This window comes from Drosophila ficusphila, unplaced genomic scaffold (assembly GCF_018152265.1).
Source record: "Drosophila ficusphila isolate 14025-0441.05 unplaced genomic scaffold, ASM1815226v1 contig_580, whole genome shotgun sequence".
NCBI lineage: Eukaryota > Metazoa > Arthropoda > Insecta > Diptera > Drosophilidae > Drosophila > Drosophila ficusphila.
Window position 1 is genome coordinate 1,014,364 of NW_025064510.1, and position 19,178 is coordinate 1,033,541.

The 19,178-nt window shown below is 45.4% G+C and overlaps 3 protein-coding genes across 3 annotated transcripts; 1 reads left to right on the plus strand and 2 right to left on the minus strand.

The window, feature by feature from the left end:
• Nucleotides 1-771: 771 nt before the first annotated feature.
• On the minus strand, nucleotides 772-9,600 carry LOC122320483. The gene is made up of 2 exons (XM_043208591.1): nucleotides 9,228-9,600; nucleotides 772-1,737 (listed from the first exon to the last, which is right to left on the minus strand). Exon 2 carries the CDS (start codon nucleotides 1,720-1,722, stop codon nucleotides 772-774), a length of 951 nt encoding a protein of 316 aa, XP_043064526.1. The 5' UTR covers nucleotides 1,723-1,737; nucleotides 9,228-9,600.
• LOC122320484 lies at nucleotides 1,872-7,364 on the minus strand. Its single transcript, XM_043208592.1, has one exon. The coding sequence runs from the start codon at nucleotides 7,362-7,364 to the stop codon at nucleotides 1,872-1,874; it is 5,493 nt and encodes a 1,830-aa protein (XP_043064527.1).
• On the plus strand, nucleotides 8,940-14,839 carry LOC122320485. Its single transcript, XM_043208593.1, has 2 exons — nucleotides 8,940-9,078; nucleotides 13,113-14,839. The coding sequence occupies exons 1-2, from the start codon at nucleotides 8,940-8,942 to the stop codon at nucleotides 14,837-14,839; spliced, it is 1,866 nt and encodes a 621-aa protein (XP_043064528.1).
• Nucleotides 14,840-19,178: the final 4,339 nt, after the last annotated feature.

Consider the following 19,178-nt stretch of genomic DNA (forward strand, 5'->3'; position numbering starts at 1 on the left):
GTCGGGATGTCTGCTGTGTACAGGACATATCAAATTGGTCCTAGCACGCTACCTTGAGGAACTCCAGCTCCAACGGTGTAATCGTCAGATATAGCAGTGTTGCACCTCACGACAAATTTTCTGTCGTAAAGGTAAGACTCTAAAATCTTGTGGGTGCTGTAGGGGAGCATTGTCTTGATCTTGTACATTAGACCTTCTAGCCAGACTCTATCAAATGCTTGAGAGACATCTAAAAATATGGCAGTACAGTACTCCCGTTTTTCGAACGCGTTCCGAATTTCGGATGTTATCCGGTTGACCTGCTCAATTGTTCCATGCTTTTCACGAAACCCAAATTGGTGTGACGGGATTCCTTCCTGGATTCTCAGGTATGTGTTTATCCGAGTCATTAGGCATTTTTCAAAGAGTTTGGATAGGTGTTGGGGTGAAATACGGCGGGTCTTCCTTCCTTCTCGATTTTGGTTTTAGGTTTGGGGTAGAATTAATAACGCGGGCAAAGTTTTCGTTCAACGTTATAAAACATTCACTTTATTGTCCGACTTCACTCTCACACTTGGAAATTAGAACTAACTTAAACTACGGGGTGGAAACTTTTTGAGCCGCTCCGAGAGCGGATTGGAGACCCTTAACAGAGCCAGAGAGCGAGATGCAAGTGATCTGGAAGAACTGCTCTCACGACTGTTAAGACTCCAGGGGCGGTTCAAAAAGGACTGGAAAGCGCCGCTCTGGCGCGAACATTCTCCCCCTTGCGAGGACGAGCGAAGCAACGGATTAGGCGTATCTGCATGCTCCAGACAAGACCCATCCAAATACCGTGCTCTGTGCGACGGGCAGCCCATCTCGTATATTTAGGAACCCGGGCCGGATGACGTCGGGGTATACGTCTGAGCCCAACACCAGCGAGACTGTTGCTGGGCGATGGAATTGCTCATCGGCAAGACGGATATCGTTGAACTGGGCTCGCATATCTTCAGTCAGCGCACGGATCGGGGTACGGATGCGTAGCTTCGGGCTGATCTTCAGGAGCACCTCGATCTGGAAATCGCCCGTTCTCGACCGGATCGTCGTCGAGCAGACCTCCTCACCCCCCACTGTCGTCGTGGGGAGCTTGAAGGCAGTTGCCAGGGAGCTGTCGATGGTGCTGACGGGAGTGCACGGGTCGATCAATGCGGCCGTCTCGAAGGTGGTGGTCCCAGATTCCAGCAACACGATGGCCGTCGGGAGAATGTGGAGGCTCTGGTGCTGCGCTAGAGCCGCTACGGATGGAGTTGCCGCTGGAGCTGGTCGTCGTACCAGTGCCTGCCTTGCTGGTGGTGACGGAGACCGGGAGACTGATCTCGACAGGCGAACGGTCGATGCGCGACGTTGCTCGAAGGGCGCTGGACGGCGTTGAGGGGAAGGCGACTGGCGGCGTGGCTGGATGGGCGTTCGTCGAGGACTCCTTGGCATCTCGTGCAGGTGGAGCAGCGTGTGGTGATCCTTCCCGCATTTTTTGCATGCGTCGCCACTGCGACATTGCCCTCCGGAGTGCTGATGCGCCAGGCAATTCGCACAATATTTATTTATGAGAACGGCGCGGAGCCGCTTCTCCGTGCTGAGCCTGAGGAAACGGCTGCACTTCCGTAGCGGATGGATTCCCCGACAGACTCGGCAGCGGTAGGATCGAGTACCTCGGGATCGTCTGTCGTCCAAAGTTTGGGCGCTGCGAGGACGTGGAGCCATGGTATCGATGCTTTACTAAAAAAATATAAGCGAACTTAGTATCAATTGTGGACGGATTTTGAAGCATAAGGACAGAAGGCACTAGTTTGGAAAAGCGGAGGTTGCCTTGGCCTCCATAGAAAGAAGTGCTAGAAGGAGGACAGAATGCATTATTTTGGAAAGGCGGAGGTTGCCTTGTCCTCCATAGGAAGAAGTACTAGTTTGTGGATGGGACGTGTTATAGTCCCTCGAGCAGTACGGATCTCAACTACGCGAACTCTACTATCGGCTCCTGGAAGAACAGATACAACTCTGCCGAGCCGCCATTCGTTTGATGGCATGTTGTCTTCTTTGACGACCACCATGTCATCAACTTGGATATCTCTGGAAGGAGTCTGCCACTTATTGCGCTTGTGAAGTTCCTTTAAGTACTCCTCCTTCCATCGCGCACTGAACTGCTGATGCAAGGCCTTTAAGTGCTGCCAGCGATTTATAATCGACTGAGCATCGCCCTTAATCTCAGGCTCAGCTGTTGAAAGCAAAGGTCCCCCAATCAGAAAGTGGCCTGGCGTCAATGCCAATAACTCAGATGGATTTTCGGACATGGGAGACAGCGGCCTGGAATTAAGGCAGGCTTCAACTTTGGCGAGAAGCGTGGCGAACTCTTCAAACGTGTACTTCCGACTTGACGTCGACTTGTAAAAGAGTGCCTTGAAGCTCTTTACTCCAGCCTCCCACAATCCTCCCATATGTGGAGCCCCTGGTGGAATGAACCGCCACACAAGTCCCTGATGGCTATAGGTTCCAGCTACAGACTCCTTGATCGTCTGCATGAAGTCTCTAGAAAGTAGAGTCGCTGCCCCCACAAAGGTTTTGCCATTATCCGAATGGACTCGCTGAGGACAACCTCTTCTTGCTACGAATCGGGCAAATGCCGCGAGGAACTTCTCCGTTGTCAGGTCGGACGTAGGCTCTAAATGGATAGCCTTCGTGGAAAAACACACAAACACGCAGACATATCCCTTGGTAATAAGGCATGCTCTGCCCGTATAGTTTTTAACCTCAAACGGGCCTGCATAATCCATGCCCGTATATGTGAATGGCCTGGAAAAGGAAACTCGATCGGTAGGGAGATCGCCCATCAATTGCGTCTGGACTCTCTTCCTGTAAATAGTACACACCTTACAGGAATTCAGCACCGCTTTTACCAGATTTTTGATTTTAGGAATCCAATACTTCGATCGGATGAGGCGTACCACTAGTTGGTTGCCGCCATGCAGGGAAATCTGGTGTGAAAAAAGGACGAGAAGACGAGCTAACCGACAGTTGTATGGCAGTATAATAGGATGCCGCTCGTCGTACTGGAGGGCCGTTGAGGCCGTAATGCGCCCACATGCCCTTAACAGGCCTTGTTGGTCTAGAAATGGAAACAGGTTGGCTATCGGGCTGGAAACTGGAATCGGACGCTTATCGTTTAGGACTTTGAGCTCTTGGGTATATTCTCCCCGCTGAGCATTTCGAATAAGGACTCTTTCAGCTTCTTGGACCTCTTCCTTGGTGGGTCGCTCAGCAGCGTCCCTCGGCATCTTGCGGCAGCGTTGAGTGAACCGTATTACGTACGCAAGGACCCGCAGAGCCTTGTCCAACGCGGAGAAACGTTCCAAAAAATCTTCGGATGGGGCCTTGGCGAAATTGACCTTCACAGCACGCTGCTCTATGTCTGTGACTGGAGGTCCTAGCTCCCGTGTTGGCCACATGTCCTTCGGCTGTTGCAACCAGTCCGGTCCTTCCCACCAGAGTTGGCTATGAACCAGCTCCCGCAGCGAAACGCCTCGACTGGCCAGGTCCGCGGAATTGTGCTCGGATCGCACATGCGCCCAATGCTCAGCGCTCGTCACCTGAGTAATTTTTGTCACCCGGTTGGCGACAAACGTGGTCCAGTGGCATGCCGGCTTGCTCAACCATGCGAGGACGATGGTGGAATCAGTCCAGCAGAAAATGTCGGAATTGGAAATTGGCATATTCGGAAGGATAGCTGCAATCATCTCTGACAACAGCAATGCCCCACACAGCTCGAGCCGTGGAAGGGACACCGTTTTAACAGGGGCGACTCGGGTTTTGGCGGTAAGCAGACGTGTCATAATGTTGTGGCCTACTTCCACCCGCAAGTATATAGCGGCCCCATAAGCCTTCTGAGACGCATCACAAAACCCGTGATGCTCTACCTTCACTCCTGGCTGGAAACCAACCCACCTTGGAATGCGGATCTGCTCAAGCTCGGAATAGCTGCGCAAAAAATCTTGCCATCTTTGATCCATTTCTGTGGGGATGTTTTCATCCCAGCCCAACTCCTGCAACCAAATTTCTTGCATAAAGATTTTTGAGCGGACAATAAACGGAGACAGCCATCCGGCTGGGTCAAAAAGCTTCGCAATTTGGGAAAGAACCTCTCTCTTCGTATGAGTGGATTTAATCGACACTGGCGGTGGAACAAAACAGAACTCGTCCGAGGTCGCATTCCACCGAACGCCCAGTGTTTTGGCAAAGCTTTCGGAATGAAGATCGCGAAAGTCCTCGTGGAGTAGATGCTCGTTTGGGATGTCTTCGAGTATGCTCTTCTGGTTGGCCGTCCACTTTCTCAATGGGAACCTTGCGCTGCTGAAAGCGTGGCGAAGTTCGCTGATTGCCAGTCGAGCCTCTTGTATGGAAGTGGTCCCTGCCAGAACGTCGTCTACGTACATAAAGTGACGAATAATGTTGCTTGCTGTAGGGAAGTCCTTTTCTACGTCGTCTGCCAATTGTTGGAGTACGCGGAGTGCCAGAAATGGTGCACAGTTCACACCAAAGGTGACTGTTTTTAACTCGAAATCGCTTACTTCTCCTTCTTTATTCCGGAATAAGATTCTTTGGAACGGCGTATGTTTGGGGTCGACCCAGATTTGACGGTACATCTTGGTGATATCTGCGCTGAACACGTACTGGAAATAACGCCACTTCAATATCTGAATGGTTAAATCAGATTGTAGGACTGGACCAGCATGAAGAATGTCGTTCAAGCTTGTCCCATTGGATGAAGGGCTAGAAGCATTGAATACCACGCGAAGTTTGGTGGTAGTGCTCTCGGGTTTGATTACCGCGTGGTGTGGCAGGTAATAGTTTGGAGAATCGTACGACGGGGGAATTTCTCTCATATGACCCAGATCCAAATACTCTTGAATGACTGAGTCATATTGCTCTTTTAATGGAAAGTCTCTCTTCAAACGGTTCTCGTTTCTAAGAAACTGAGCTAGGGCACTGGCTCGCGAGTGCCCCAATTGGGACCCGAGATTTTCAGGCTCACGAAATGGTAAAGATACTACGTATCTCCCGCTTGCGTCTCTAGTGGTCGTTTGGAGAAAATTGTTTTCGCAATAGGAATCGGAGTCCTTTACCCTTTTAGTGGGTATATTCTCCACCTCCCAAAACTTAGTGAGAAGTTTTTCTAAGACTCCGTCACTCGTTTCGGTTATCTGGGTCGTGAAAGCGGATACCCGATGCTGACTAGATGTACTTGAAACTGGGCCGGTAAGCACCCAGCCAAAAATAGTTTCTTGACCTAGGAGAGAGCCACAAATGTTTGTGCGCATGCCGCTCAGCAGAACGGATGGTAACATGTCGGCTCCGATCAGAACATCTATCTGGGAGCTCTCAAGGAATGTAGGATCTGCCAGGGGGATAGCAGGTAAATCACTCAGCGCATCTCGTGGGATTGGATAGGACGGTAGCGTTCCGGCCAATTCAGGCAGAACGTAAGCTGCGGTTTCTAGCTGAAGGCCTGGCTTATTAGGAGCTCGAATCGAAAAATGGCAGAGCCTGGTCGCCTGAGCGGAAATGGTCTTATTTAAGCCCGAAACTTGGGCTTGGATGAGGCGGAATGGCAGCTTAATTAAATTGAACAGGCGTTCCGTAATAAACGTAGCCTCAGAACCCGAGTCTATTAGAGCGCGAGCCCTGTAGTTCGTACCCAAGTGGCAAATGTCAATGATGGCCGTACCTAGTAAAACCGCTCTGGCACCGGTTGCGAAATAATTCTGCACACCGGGCAGATTTTCTGAAGCGTTGGCGGCCCTCCGTACAGTTGGATTTTGTGGGCTTGCAGCAGAAATATTTCCCGTAGTTGACCCACTGGAATTGGGGTTGCCTTTATGGAGCAACGTATGGTGCCGAGGTCGACATGTGAAACAGCTGTGAGTGCTCGTCCATTCACGTAGCTGATGGCCTCTCGCGACACAATTTAGGCACAGCTGTTTCTTCTTGATGTAGTTGGTCCGCGCATCGACAGACATCTGGAGAAAACGCTGGCATAAGCGGACTGGATGATTCTCCTTTGAGCACAGATCGCAATTCTTCGGTTTGGAAACCACTTTAGCTTCGAAGGAGTTGAGCCTCCTGGAGACGGGTTGACTCTTAGTGGTAGAGTGATTGCTGTGACTTGGTTTCATGTCCTCAATCGCCTCTAGCGTTCGGTATCGGTCACCAAGAAACGTGTTCATCTCATCCCAAGTCGGAATGTCGGACTTCGATGAAAGGGACTGCTCCCATAAGGAGAGAGTCAGTTTCGGTAATCTACTGGCGCACAGGAATACTAGGAGACAGTCCCAATTCTCTGTGGAAATTTTGGAATGAGCCAGAGCGACCAAACACCCTTGGATTGTGCTCTGAAGATCTTTCAGAGCCTGGCCTGATTCGGAACTCACGGACGCCAAGTTAAACAGGAGTTTGAGTTGGCTGTTTACTAGCAGTCTTTTATTTTCGAAACGGTCTCGAAGCGCTGCCCATGCTGAGTCGAAACCCTCATTTGTGAGAGGGGACTTGGCTACGATTGCCTTAGCCTCGCCGCTAGTTTTAGCATTGAGATGGAAAAGCTTTTCGACCGGTGTCAACCTAGGATTGTTGACATAAACTGCTGTGAAAAGATCCCTAAATGTTGGCCATTTTAGGTAATCTCCTTCGAATACTTCTGTATCGCATGGTGGTAACCGGCACCCAGACGAAATGTAAGCGGACTGATTAGTGGTGCTCGCTGTCGACTGCTGCGGAGTGGCTTGGTCCATCAGCTCGCTGAGATGAACTGATAGCTCCTCGTACACCGAATAGCAATATTCATACTTTCGATGCAGAGTCGCCAGAATCTCCTCCGCTCCTTCAGTCGTAATGCTGGAAATCGTGTCTAAACACGCTTCGAATTCTTTTTCGGCCTTTTCCCAGAGTGAGCGGACTTGTTCCTTACGGACTTTGCAGGTGTGGACGGACGGAGCTGACGGCCCTGGAGTTTCTATGGTCGCTCTGAAATTGCTCATGCGGTCGGACACCGTTATGAACCGCGCGAGGGCTGCAATTGCAATGTCGTTGCTCATTTTTGCCTGAGAACGAGTTGCCAGCGACTTTACGGACTTGGTCTGGATCTGTGACCTAACCTTAGGCGTGAGCGACAATCGTTTCGGATTGCTCGTAGGAACAGACAACTTCTTTTCGCCCTCTTGGGTGTCTAATGAAGTTTCGCTCTTTGCCTTGGTTATTGATGTCGGACCTACTGCGCTTGAGGTGCGCGCGCGAGGAGAAGCGGATAGCGATCGCGTTTTATTTGCAGACGGAACCGATAACTTCGTTTTGTCTTCTGGCATTCCCGAAATCAGATTAACTAGGCAACCCTAGCTGGCTTTGTGGTAATTTGACACTCCGGAAAAGTCTGTACTGGAATGTGGTTCCGCTGTTGCGGATCACCGGGGTGTATTTGAAAGGAAACGGAAGGATGGAATCGATAACTTCCGATCAATACAGGTGCGGCTCCAAATATCGAAAATTCTAATAGCGGAATGTCAACAATGTCAATGTATGCGACGCGACAAAAACGTATGGAATTAATTTGATTTTGATTCAAGAAAACAAACAAAAAAAATTAATAAAGCGCAGTGGCTGCTTCGATTCCTCGTGATAGACAATTGCAAGCGGTCCGCTTGTGTTCGTTCTTAGCGTTGCAGCTCCGGTCTATATTTGGAATATGTGGAAACGGAACAGTTGTACCAATTAAAAGTTTTGTTTTTGGAACCACTGCTTTGATGTGCGAGCAAAATATCAAAAAATTCGACCAAAAAATGTTTTGCAAAATATTTGCAGTTGGTTGCTGAGCTGCGGAAATGATCGCAAGGAATATGGAAATAAATACGATTCGCACCGCCACGGCTTACACAAAAAGGATTTATTTATTTATTATTTATTTAATGGATGTGTGCCGACGGCGTGTGCGAAATAGCGCTGCTGAAATAAATATCATGCAAAAGTTGGAACGGCTTATAGTGTTGATGTGGAATCAGGAAATTTTTCCCATATGTATAATATAATAAATTGTGTTCGGTGGACTCAGGATATTTTTCCAATATGTATAATATAATAAATTATGTTCGGTGGAATCGGGTTATTTTGCAATATATATAATATATAATAAATTGTTTTTTATTATATTTTATATTTTATTTATAAATTATAAATGATATTGGCTATGTTGTAAATGTCGCTTTTGAAATATTTGTTGGGTGTACCGCCTTACGTTCCGGGCATATGTACGTACGTACATTAATAAGCATGCATTTGGGATATATGATTGTATGTATGGATATGTGTGTATGTATGGATATGTGTGTTTGGATTGATATGTGTCACTATAATTATTTGGGCTTTGACATACATATGTGCGTGTACATATGTATATATACTTGGATGTCAAAAGCACTTGGAATGAAACACAGTGGGCAACGAAAATATGCTTGCCCCAGCTCACGCACAACACTCTTTTATTTATATTATTGCTCTTTGATTTTAATGCTGGACGCATGCAATGCACATATGCAGAGCTTTCGTTCCTTGCTTGCTGCTTATGTAAATGCACTTGGAATACACACACTGGAAAATATATTTTCCCACACAATAATTTTTATTTCGGATTTATTTTTTATTTCTCTTTGCACTTTTTGCTGTAATTTTGGAAATTGTATATAATGTGGACTGTATTGTAAATGTCGTTCTCGAAATGTTAGCTGGATATACCGCGAATGTAGTGTGTAAATGTTTCTCCTTACGTATGTACATACATATGTTGAGATGGTCAGGCATATGTACGTACATCAATATGCATGCATCTGGATTTTATGTGTTTATGTATGTATGTAAATTGGGAAATATAAGGAGAGCAAAGCCGGAAAATGGCAATACGAAAAAAGAAGCCGGAATATGGCGATCGTATAAAGGTGGAAATAGCAATACGAAAAAAGAAGCCGGAATATGGCGATCGTATAAAGGTGGAAATAGCAATACGAAAAAAGAAGCCGGAATATGGCGATCGTATAAAGGTGGAAATAGCAATACGAAAAAGAAGCCGGAATATGGCGATCGTATGCACAAATGGAATTAGCCGATCAGACAGATATAAGAAAATTGGGATCTTGGGAAATATCTGACTGGTCGGCCACGGAAATATGGAAAATTCGTACTTATCTTGAACTTTAAAGAACTCCGCCGGTGGTCGCTGGTATTTGTCGAAAATCCGGTCGATGGATCAAATGTTGGGGTGAAATACGGCGGCGGTTCTTCCTTCCTTCTCAATTTTGGGTTTGGGGTAGAATTAAGAACGCGGGCAAATTTTCTTTTAAACGTTATAAAAATTCACTTTATTGTCCGACTTCACTCTCACACTTGGAAATTAGAACTAACTTAAACTACGGGGTGGAAACTTTTTGAGCCGCTCCGAGAGCGGATTGGAGACCCTTAACAGAGCCAGAGAGCGAGATGCAAGTGATCTGGAAGAACTGCTCTCACGACTGTTAAGACTCCAGGGGCGGTTCAAAAAGGACTGGAAAGCGCCGCTCTGGCGCGAACAATAGGCAAGAGAGTAGGCTTATAGGTCTATACGACGCGGGGATAGTGTGGTCTTTCCCCGGCTTTGCTATCATTATTATAATTGACTTTTTTCATCTCACTGGAAAGTGGCCAAGTTTTGCGATGGCATTAAATAGCTGGGTGAGAGTGCAAACGGCGCAGTATGGGAGCTCAATGATCATTTTGGGAGTTATGAGGTCGCAGCCCGGGGATTTTTTCGGATTCAGTTGTCTTTTGATGATGTTAACGATTTCGTTTGGGCGAAACTCGATTGGCTCATGTTGAGGCTGGGGTTCATATGATAGAGTCGGCAAAGTAAACGCATTGGTGGCAGGATTTGGTTGGAAGACATTTTTAAGGTGTTTGGCAAACGTGCTGGCTCTGTCTGCGTCGCTGCGCGCCCACCCGCCTGTGGAATTTCTAATTGGCATCACGGTTTCTTTCGGTGAGCTCATAGTTGGGTGAGCTCTCCATAGTGAGTGTTTTGTACTGTTAGTTGACAATTGCTCTATGTAGCGGTGGTGGACATACGTTTCTTCTTGCAGTAGAGCTTGATCAAGTTGACGTGAAGCATGTTTTAAGCGTTGCTTAGCAGATGGCGATCTGTGACATTGCCATTCTCGGCGTAAGCGTCGCTTTTCGAGGACGAGCTGTTCGATTTGTAGATTTGTCTTCTTTTGAATGTATTGTGCGTTTGTAGTTTGAGGTGTTGAAACTCGAGTTGCAGAGACGAGTACAGACTCCAGTGACTTAACAAAACTGTCTACGTTGGCTTCGTCGCTGAGGTGAGGACTCAGCTCAATGTGTGAGCTGATATACTTCCTGTACTTAACCCAATTGGTTTTATGTGAGGTCAGTTTTGATGAGTGATCCCATGTTCCTGGGTGTCGGAGTAGAGTAAAGAGGACAGGCGAGTGGTCAGATGAAAGATCCGAAAGGCATTCGGCGCTTATCATATTTTTAGGAATGTTTTTGGTAATCGCAAAGTCTATTAAATCGGGAAGTTTTTTTGGGTCTGCCGGCCAGTATGTTGGAGTGCCAGAAGAAACATAGTCTAGCTTGTTCTTAGCTTTGATAATTGCATTATAGAGCTGCTTTCCTTTTGGGGTCACGAGACGAGATCCCCAGTGTGTGTGCTTGGCATTGTAGTCTCCTGCTGCTATGAAGTGGTCTCCGAGTGAGTTGAAAAACTGCATAAACTCATCTTCGGCTATGGTGAAGCGTGGGGGGGCAGTGTACGGCGGCTAGAGTTAGTTGCTTGCCAGTATTTAGGTGTATATTTATTGATGTGGCCTGTATGTAGTTTTTAGCAAATTTCGTATGGTAATGGTGCTTAATACGGCTTCTGATTAAAATTCCAGTCCCGCCGTGTGCTTTACCATCTGGATGATTTGTTCAATAGAATGTAAATCCTCGTAGTTGGAAATTGTATTTGTTTGTAAGATGTGTTTCTGAAAGCAGCATTACGTCGATTTGATTGTCTAGAGGGAATTGCGCCAACTCGAGTTTATGCTGCGAAACGCCGTTAGCGTTCCACGTAGATATTCGTAGGGAAGTCATTATTTGGATTGTTGTGAAACCAGCATTTGTATAAGTAGATTTTGGTTTCGCATTAGATCTTGCATAGTTGTACGCATAAACGACATAAACTCCGTAAGGCTTTGTTGTAGACTGCATATCAAAGATTCAAAGTTACTTTTTGGCTGCTCCGGCGGTTGATGCTGCTGAGCCGTGTTCGGTTCTTGATGTGTTGATTACGGCAGTGAGATTGTTGGGGCTGGGGTAGCCAGTCCTGATTTTAAAGCGCTTGCGTATGTGACATTTTTGGCAGAGTTTATGGGTCCTAGTGAGGATCTGGCTGCAGTCGAGAAGAAGACTTCAGGGTTTGACCTGGAGGCTATGAACTGATTATTTTGGGTGCGGGCAGTAGATCCCCTCTGGTGGATGCGACTTTTCAGCTCCTCATAAACTGGGTAACCTCTATAGTTAGCAGTGTGATTTCCACCGCAGTTGCCGCACTTTTTCGAGTTCTGGTCATCTTTACTGGATGGGCAGTGTGCGGAGTCATGAAGCTCACCACAAACTACACACACCGGGCGCAGTTTACAGTAAGACCTTGTATGGCCATATTCTTGGCAGTTCGCACATTGTACCGGGCCATTGCGTTTGTGCGGCTCCACAACTGTAATTCTGCGGTGCAGCAGGAACTGAAGATTGTATATAGGGTGTACTTCGTATTTCTTTAGGGGCTTAATTTGTGGCTCGAGCTCAACCTTAAAGAGTGGCTGTGGCTTTCTATCCCTGTTAAGGATATTGAAGACTGTCTTGGCGCTAAATCCCTTCTCTTGTAGCGCCTTTGTTATCTCTGCAGGCGATACTTCGGCCTCTATGCCCTTAAGTACGACTTGCAGGCCCTGGCTGCTTTTTAGCTGATACGTGTAAAAGTTCTTTTTTTTTGTAGGTGAGGTATTTCGATAATACTCTGTAATTATCTTCAGACTTCGTTTGAACTTTTGTTTCCTGGATATTGCCCTTTACGAGTGGTATTATGTGGAAGTTGTCCTTGCCAATAAGCTCTATAACTTTGTTGACAAGAACGTTGGAACTTTTTTTTTCGTATGTAAATTGGCGGGGGCTTAGGCTTCCTTTTTTCGACTTCTGCTATGTTAGCATTGCCACGGGTTATTTTCCGTTGAGAGTTAAGGGGGCTCAGCTTCCTTTTGATTTGGATGTACCGATCCATACCAGTCTGCACAGCCGGCTTAATATTTTCCTTGTTATTGTTCTCTATTTCGGGCAGCGCAGCGGCAGAAGTATTAATGTTTGCGCTGCTAACTGATGACGTCGTTAAACGCGCTGTCGTTACAGTTGCTGTTGTTGTTGTTGTTACGGTTGACGTTGTCAAAGAAATTGCGGTGCTAGTTACTGCGCTCTTTGGCTGCAGAGACATCGATGGTAGCGATGGGGAGCAAGATCGCGCTCTTTCGCTCTCTACGTTTAAGAATTCGGTCAAGTTTGGGGTAATTGACCGTGTTTGTGTTGAGCTTGCATTACTTTCGGTTGCTTTGAAAGTGAAGTAAGCGTTGTTTCTTTGTACTGAGAGCCGTCTCTCGTCTTGCTCACGTTGACGTTGTGTGCGAACGTCGTTTAGACTCATTGCAATCGAGGTTGAGATTGTTCGAGTTTTAAGTGTTATGTTTTATATTAATTAATTAATAAATCAATATAAACATTAGCGATAAAAGCGTCTTTTCGCGTTGTTGTTGATTTTCGAAACCAGTCACTGCACTTTTTGATATTATTGAATACTTTTTTTCCCGGAGCACAATAAATACACGTCTGCATGCGACGACGATTCGATTCTTTTTTTTGCTTTTTTGTTTAAAAATTAAAAAAAAAAAAAAATTTAAGATACAAAAAAAAATTGACTTTATGCCAAAAAAAAACGCGAAAAAAAACCATAGTGTGTTGGACCAAATTCGTTGCCAAAATATTCCAAGCGACAGATGCCGTGAATTGGTCGCACGTTCGATCCGAGCAAAATGCTGCCGACTTAGCCAGTCGTGGCGTTCCTTTGAGCGACCTGGTTGGAAGTCAACTCTGGTGGCATGGTCCTGAGTGGTTACAAAGACCGGGAGACCAGTGGCCAGCAGTGTTCGTCCAAAATCCATCCACTGAGTTAGAGCAGCACGTGGTTAAGACCAATTTCGCTAAAGCAGCCTCCGAGAATTTCCTTACGCGTTTTTCTAAGCTCGACAAAGCCCTACGAGTTCTGGTGTATGTGCTCCGTTTTCCGACTTGTTGCCGTAAAGGTCCCAAAGGACCAGCGGGCCCTCCTACAAACATTGAAATTCGGCATTCTGGAGAAGTGCTTGTTGCGCTAGCTCAGCGCGAGGAATATGTCCAAGACCTTAATTCTTCAAACAGCAAACGCCCGTTGTCTGGTTCAAGTCCAATAAAGAACCTTTTTCCGTTTATGGACCAACAAGGCCTATTAAGAGCTAGTGGCCGCCTCTCAGCCTCAAAGGCCGTGAAGTATGATGAGCGTCGCCCTATCATCCTGCCTTATAGTTGTCGGCTGTCTCGTCTCTTAGTCGAGTTTATCCACCAGATTTCGCTCCATGGCGGCAATCAGTTGATGATACGCATAATCCGAGCGAAGTATTGGGTTCCAAAGCTCAAGAATCTAGTAAAGGCGGTAGGGAGCTCTTGCAAGGTGTGCATCATCTTCAAGAAAAGGCTGCAGTCGCAACTGATGGGCGATCTTCCGACAGACCGTGTCTCCTTCTCGAGGCCTTTTACCTACACCGGCATTGATTACGCAGGCCCGTTTGAGATCAAAAATTACACAGGAAGAGCGCGCCCCATTACAAAAGGGTACGTCTGCGTTTTTGTGTGCTTCTCAACTAAGGCCATCCACTTGGAACCGACCTCTGACTTAACAACAGAGAAGTTCCTTGCGGCATTCGCCCGGTTTGTGGCCAGACGAGGTTGTCCCCAGCGGGTCTATTCAGACAACGGCAAAACCTTCGTTGGAGCAGCAACATTGCTATCCCGTGATTTCCTGCAAGCGGTCAAGGAGTCAGCGATGGGTACATACGGCCATCAAGGGCTTCTGTGGCGTTTCATTCCACCATGCGCACTGCATATGGGAGGCTTGTGGGAGACGGGTGGGAAAAGTTTCAAAACGCTTTTCTACAAAGCCACGTCCAGTCGAAAATACACATTCGAAAAGCTTTCGACGATACTTTCCAAGGTTGAAGCATGCTTTAACTCCCGGCCTCTCTCTCCAATGTCCGAGGATCCCTCCGACTTGCTGGCATTAACGCCAGGCCATTTCCTGATTGGGGGTCCGTTGCTCTCCACAGCTGAGCCCGAAATCAAAGGGGAAGATAAGTCGATAATAAATCGATGGCAACACCTCAAGGCCCAGCATCAGCAGTTTAATGTGCGATGGAAAGAGGAGTACCTGAAAGAACTCCATAAGCGCAACAAATGGCAAGTTCCAGATCGGAACATCCAAGTTGGCGATATGGTGGTTGTCAAAGAGGACAACATACCATCCAACGATTGGCGACTCGGCAGAGTCGTGTCGGTCTATCCGGGAGCCGACAGACGGGTTGGCGTCATCGACGTCCTCACTTCGCGGGGCACAATAAAGCGCCCAGTTCATAAAGTTGTGCTTCTTCCGACAGAGGCTCAAATTGTTCCGCAGCCCGGTCAATAGCTCACACGTAGTCGATAATCATTCCGCGCGCTTACCATATATACTTTAAGCTGATAACGCTTCCTTCCTGCTTAATTCTCCATTATCCCATTCTTTTTTTTCATGTGCCTAGAGACGTATCAGTAATGGCTTCTCGTCCGACTCCCCGCACTTCCCAAGCCCTCGAAAACAGACGTTCCCGAGGTATTCAATCCTACCGCTGCCGAGTATGTAAGGGGATTCATCCGCTTCGGAAGTGCAACCGCTTATTAAGGTTGTCCTCCGAGAAATGGCTTCGGGCAGTGCTGATCAAGAAGTACTGTGGCGTTTCATTCCGCCATGCGCACTGCATATGGGAGGCTTGTGGGAGACGGGTGGGAAAAGTTTCAAAACGCTTTTCTACAAAGCCACGTCCAGTCGAAAATACACATTCGAAGAGCTTTCGACGATACTTTCCAAGGTTGAAGCATGCTTTAACTCCCGGCCTCTCTCTCCAATGTCCGAGGATCCCTCCGACTTGCTGGCATTAACGCCAGGCCATTTCCTGATTGGGGGTCCGTTGCTCTCCACAGCTGAGCCCGAAATCAAAGGGGAAGATAAGTCCACTGTACGATTTTCGTCAAGGAAAAAATAGTTCGCAGCTGGATCAGTATTTATGGGTTAACTTTGATAAGGGTCGTTTTGTTGATATCGGCCTACCTAAACAAGCACAGGACGATATCGGCCTGTGTCCATATGTTCGGACCTATCGTAAAAGAAAACTCACAGATAATCACGTCTTCACACCATCTGCAGTCCTATCTGTAGTAATATTGTCTTTAAGATATCTGTGTCCAACTGGTATTGTTTTGATAGGCTAACCAATGTAACAAATAATTGTAATCTTGACTAGACCTAAGTAAATATCTTTAACCAAAAAACATGTAAATAAAGCCTAGGTTTGACTCAATAACATTAGTACGAAAAGAACTCTTGACGTATTCACTTCTCCGCAGCCCAATTTGTACTGTACTTATTGCGGCGACTATTGCCACTGGTATTGAACTTGCGGCACGCAACAAAAACAAAACTCTACTTTTCAGCATTTAGAATTCATTTGAATTCGCACATTTGGTGACCCCCGACTTCGAACCGCAACCATTGTTCAGATTGGGACTCCAATTTGAACCCGCATCATCGATCATAGTTTGATCATCCAGAAATCAATCACGGTAGTGATTAACAGGTCAACTAGGCGACCAAGCAACTTTTCATCTACTGCTATCAACTTGGCGATAGACAGTTTTTAAAACAGCAGACGACTAGAATATTCTGCGATTTGTGTACGATCAACTTGGCGATCAAAAACACACACAAAAATATACAGAATCTTGATTACTGACCATTTTACATTTATTTTATAAACCACGGTGTGAGTCGAGGCACATCATCAACAATATACCTCTAAAAGGTTTATAATTAAAAGTAAAACATGGCATCTTCAAGCATTCGCTCCTTATTGGATGAACAGCATGCTCTGGGTGAGCGCATCCAAAATATTATAAGGAATTTCAAAAAAGATTCCGAAAGCAGAAAATCTAAGCCTGCGTATTACACAGAACGCTTGGCTAATCTGGAGGGTCTATGGGTAAATTTTGCCTCCAGAGATGATACAATCCAGCGTACCCTGAAAGGAGAAAAAATCGATCATGGGTACTTCAGAAATAATTACTTTCTTGAAATTAGAAACCTGGTGAGTGAATATCAGAATATATTCACAACAAACTTATCAACCCTGCAAGCTGAAACTGCCTCCCTAACGTCTACGGAAGAAGATTTGGAAATTGAATCCATGTTCCGTGAGCAAAGGGTGCTCATTGATACATTAGAGCGCATCATGAGTAGGGTGACGATTGAAACACGCCAAAATTTTAAGGCGATCATATTCGAAAATTGGACTGAAATTAAAAGGATTCATGTCCAAATTCACAAAAAATTTAAAAACCCCAAAGAGTTGGGATACGATGATTCCCGATATTTAATGGCTGAAGATGCCATTATAACATTTCAAATGGCACTCGGCGTAGACGGACCACAGAATACTGGAGAAAGTTCTCCTAAAATCGCAGCAGTACCTTTGCCAAAGATAACAATTCCAAAATTTGATGGAAATTATTTGCAATGGCAGCAATTTCATGATTTGTTTAAAAAAATGATTCATGAATCTTCATTACCCATTATACAAAAAATGTGGTACTTGAAGACTAATCTAACGGGAGAGGCTGAACGTTTAATTCGTCACTTGTCCCTAACTGAAACGAATTATTTGACAGCATGGAATATGTTGCAAGAGCGTTTCAGCAACAAAAGAGTATTGTGCAATACTTTACTCCAAAAATTATTAGATCATGCACCAATATCTAGTGATGTCAAAAGCATTAAATCGTTGCATGATAATATAAAGGAAACATTATCAGCATTAAACAATATTGAAATAAGAACGGACAATTGGGATCCGATTCTCCTGCACGTTCTAACAAAAAAACTAGATCGACAAACACATTTGCTCTACGAACAATCGATTCTCAACACACGAGAAATGCAGTCAATTAAAGAATTTTTGGAATTTTTGGAGCAAAAGTTTCTCACATTAGAAGCTATTTCTTCAGAGAAACCCAAAAAACCAACAACATGTGCAGCAGGGGCAGATACACTATTCAATTGCCTCTTCTGCAAGAAACCGAACCATAGCATTTTTAAATGCAATGAGTTCTTAAAAAAGACTCCAGCTGAACGTTTAAACTGGACTCAAAAGAATAAATTATGCGTAAAATGTTTCAATTCAAATCACGCTGCAAAGGCATGCACTAGGAAAGATTGTTTTAATTGCAACAAAAAACACAATACACTTCTGCACTTGGAAAAAGTTTCAGAAAATTCGGATGTCATTACTGCGGCATCAGCAAGTGGAAAGCATGATGGTTACGTCCTTCTAGCCACAGCTAGAGTACTAGTTCAAGGAAACAATGGACAAATGGCGGAATTCAGAGCTCTACTTGACTCTGGCTCCCAAATAAATGTTATTTCTGAAAGAGTTATTCAGAAATTAGCATTAAAAACCACCAGCTCGAAACATAAAATAAATGGCATAGGTGGAAAAGCTCACACCTCCAATGCTCGAGTAAACGTTGAACTAAAATCTAGAAACGGAAATTTTGCATCCAGACTTGAGGCGATTGTAATGTCTCATATAGTCGCTGATCAGCCGACATACCCAATATCCACGGAAAATTGGAAAATTCCTAATGGTATACAACTGGCTGACCCTCAATTTGGAAAACCAGGAAAAATAGACATTCTCCTTGGTGCTGAGCATTATTTTGATATAATGCAATCGGAAAATGTATTTATTAAAAAGGGACTACCAAGGTTGCAAAATACCAAACTTGGTTGGATTGTAGCTGGTAAAATTTCGGAACAAAAAGCAACTTCATCAGTATGTGCAGTCCTGACTGAAGCGGAAAAGGTGGATGAGCAGCTTGTCAAGTTCTGGGAACTTGATAATTTTCAACCGGATAAAAAATGTTATTCGCCAATCGAAAAACAATGCGAATCTCATTTTCTGGAAAACATCCAGCGCGCACAGGACTCAAGGTACATTGTGCAATTACCATTTTTGGAGCATACTTCAGCGCTGGGGGAGAGTCGTGACATTGCCACGCGACGATTTTTATCGTTAGAGAAACGATTGCAGAAAGATCCAGCAATAAAACAAGGATACATTGAGTTCATGAAGGAATATGAATTGCTTGGACATATGAAGGAAGTTCCTCTTGCAAATCTGCCAAGATCGCACTATTTCATACCTCATCATTGTGTCCTAAAGCCAGATAGCCATACAACAAAACTACGGGTTGTATTTGATGCATCAGCGGTAACATCTTCTGGAAAGTCATTAAACGATTTATTGCAGAAAGGTCCAACAGTGCAAAATACTCTCATGTCTATATTGTTAAGATTTAGACTACATAAATATGTCTTTACGGCTGACATTGAGAAAATGTATAGGCAGATTTGGATAAATCCCAAAGATCAGCAATATCAGATGATCGTATGGAGAAACGACCCTTCCGAAAAGTTGAGATACTATCGACTGAAAACAGTGACATATGGCACCAAATCTGCACCTTATTTAGCAACGAAATGCCTAGAATATTTGGCATCAAAACAAGCACAGCAGTATCCTGTAGGAGCGGCTGCGCTTAAAAATGACTCCTATGTGGATGACTGCATTACCGGAGCAGACACAATCCAGGAAGCATTACAAATCCGGACTGAACTTAATAAAATATTAATCAGTTCGGGATTCAAACTAAGAAAA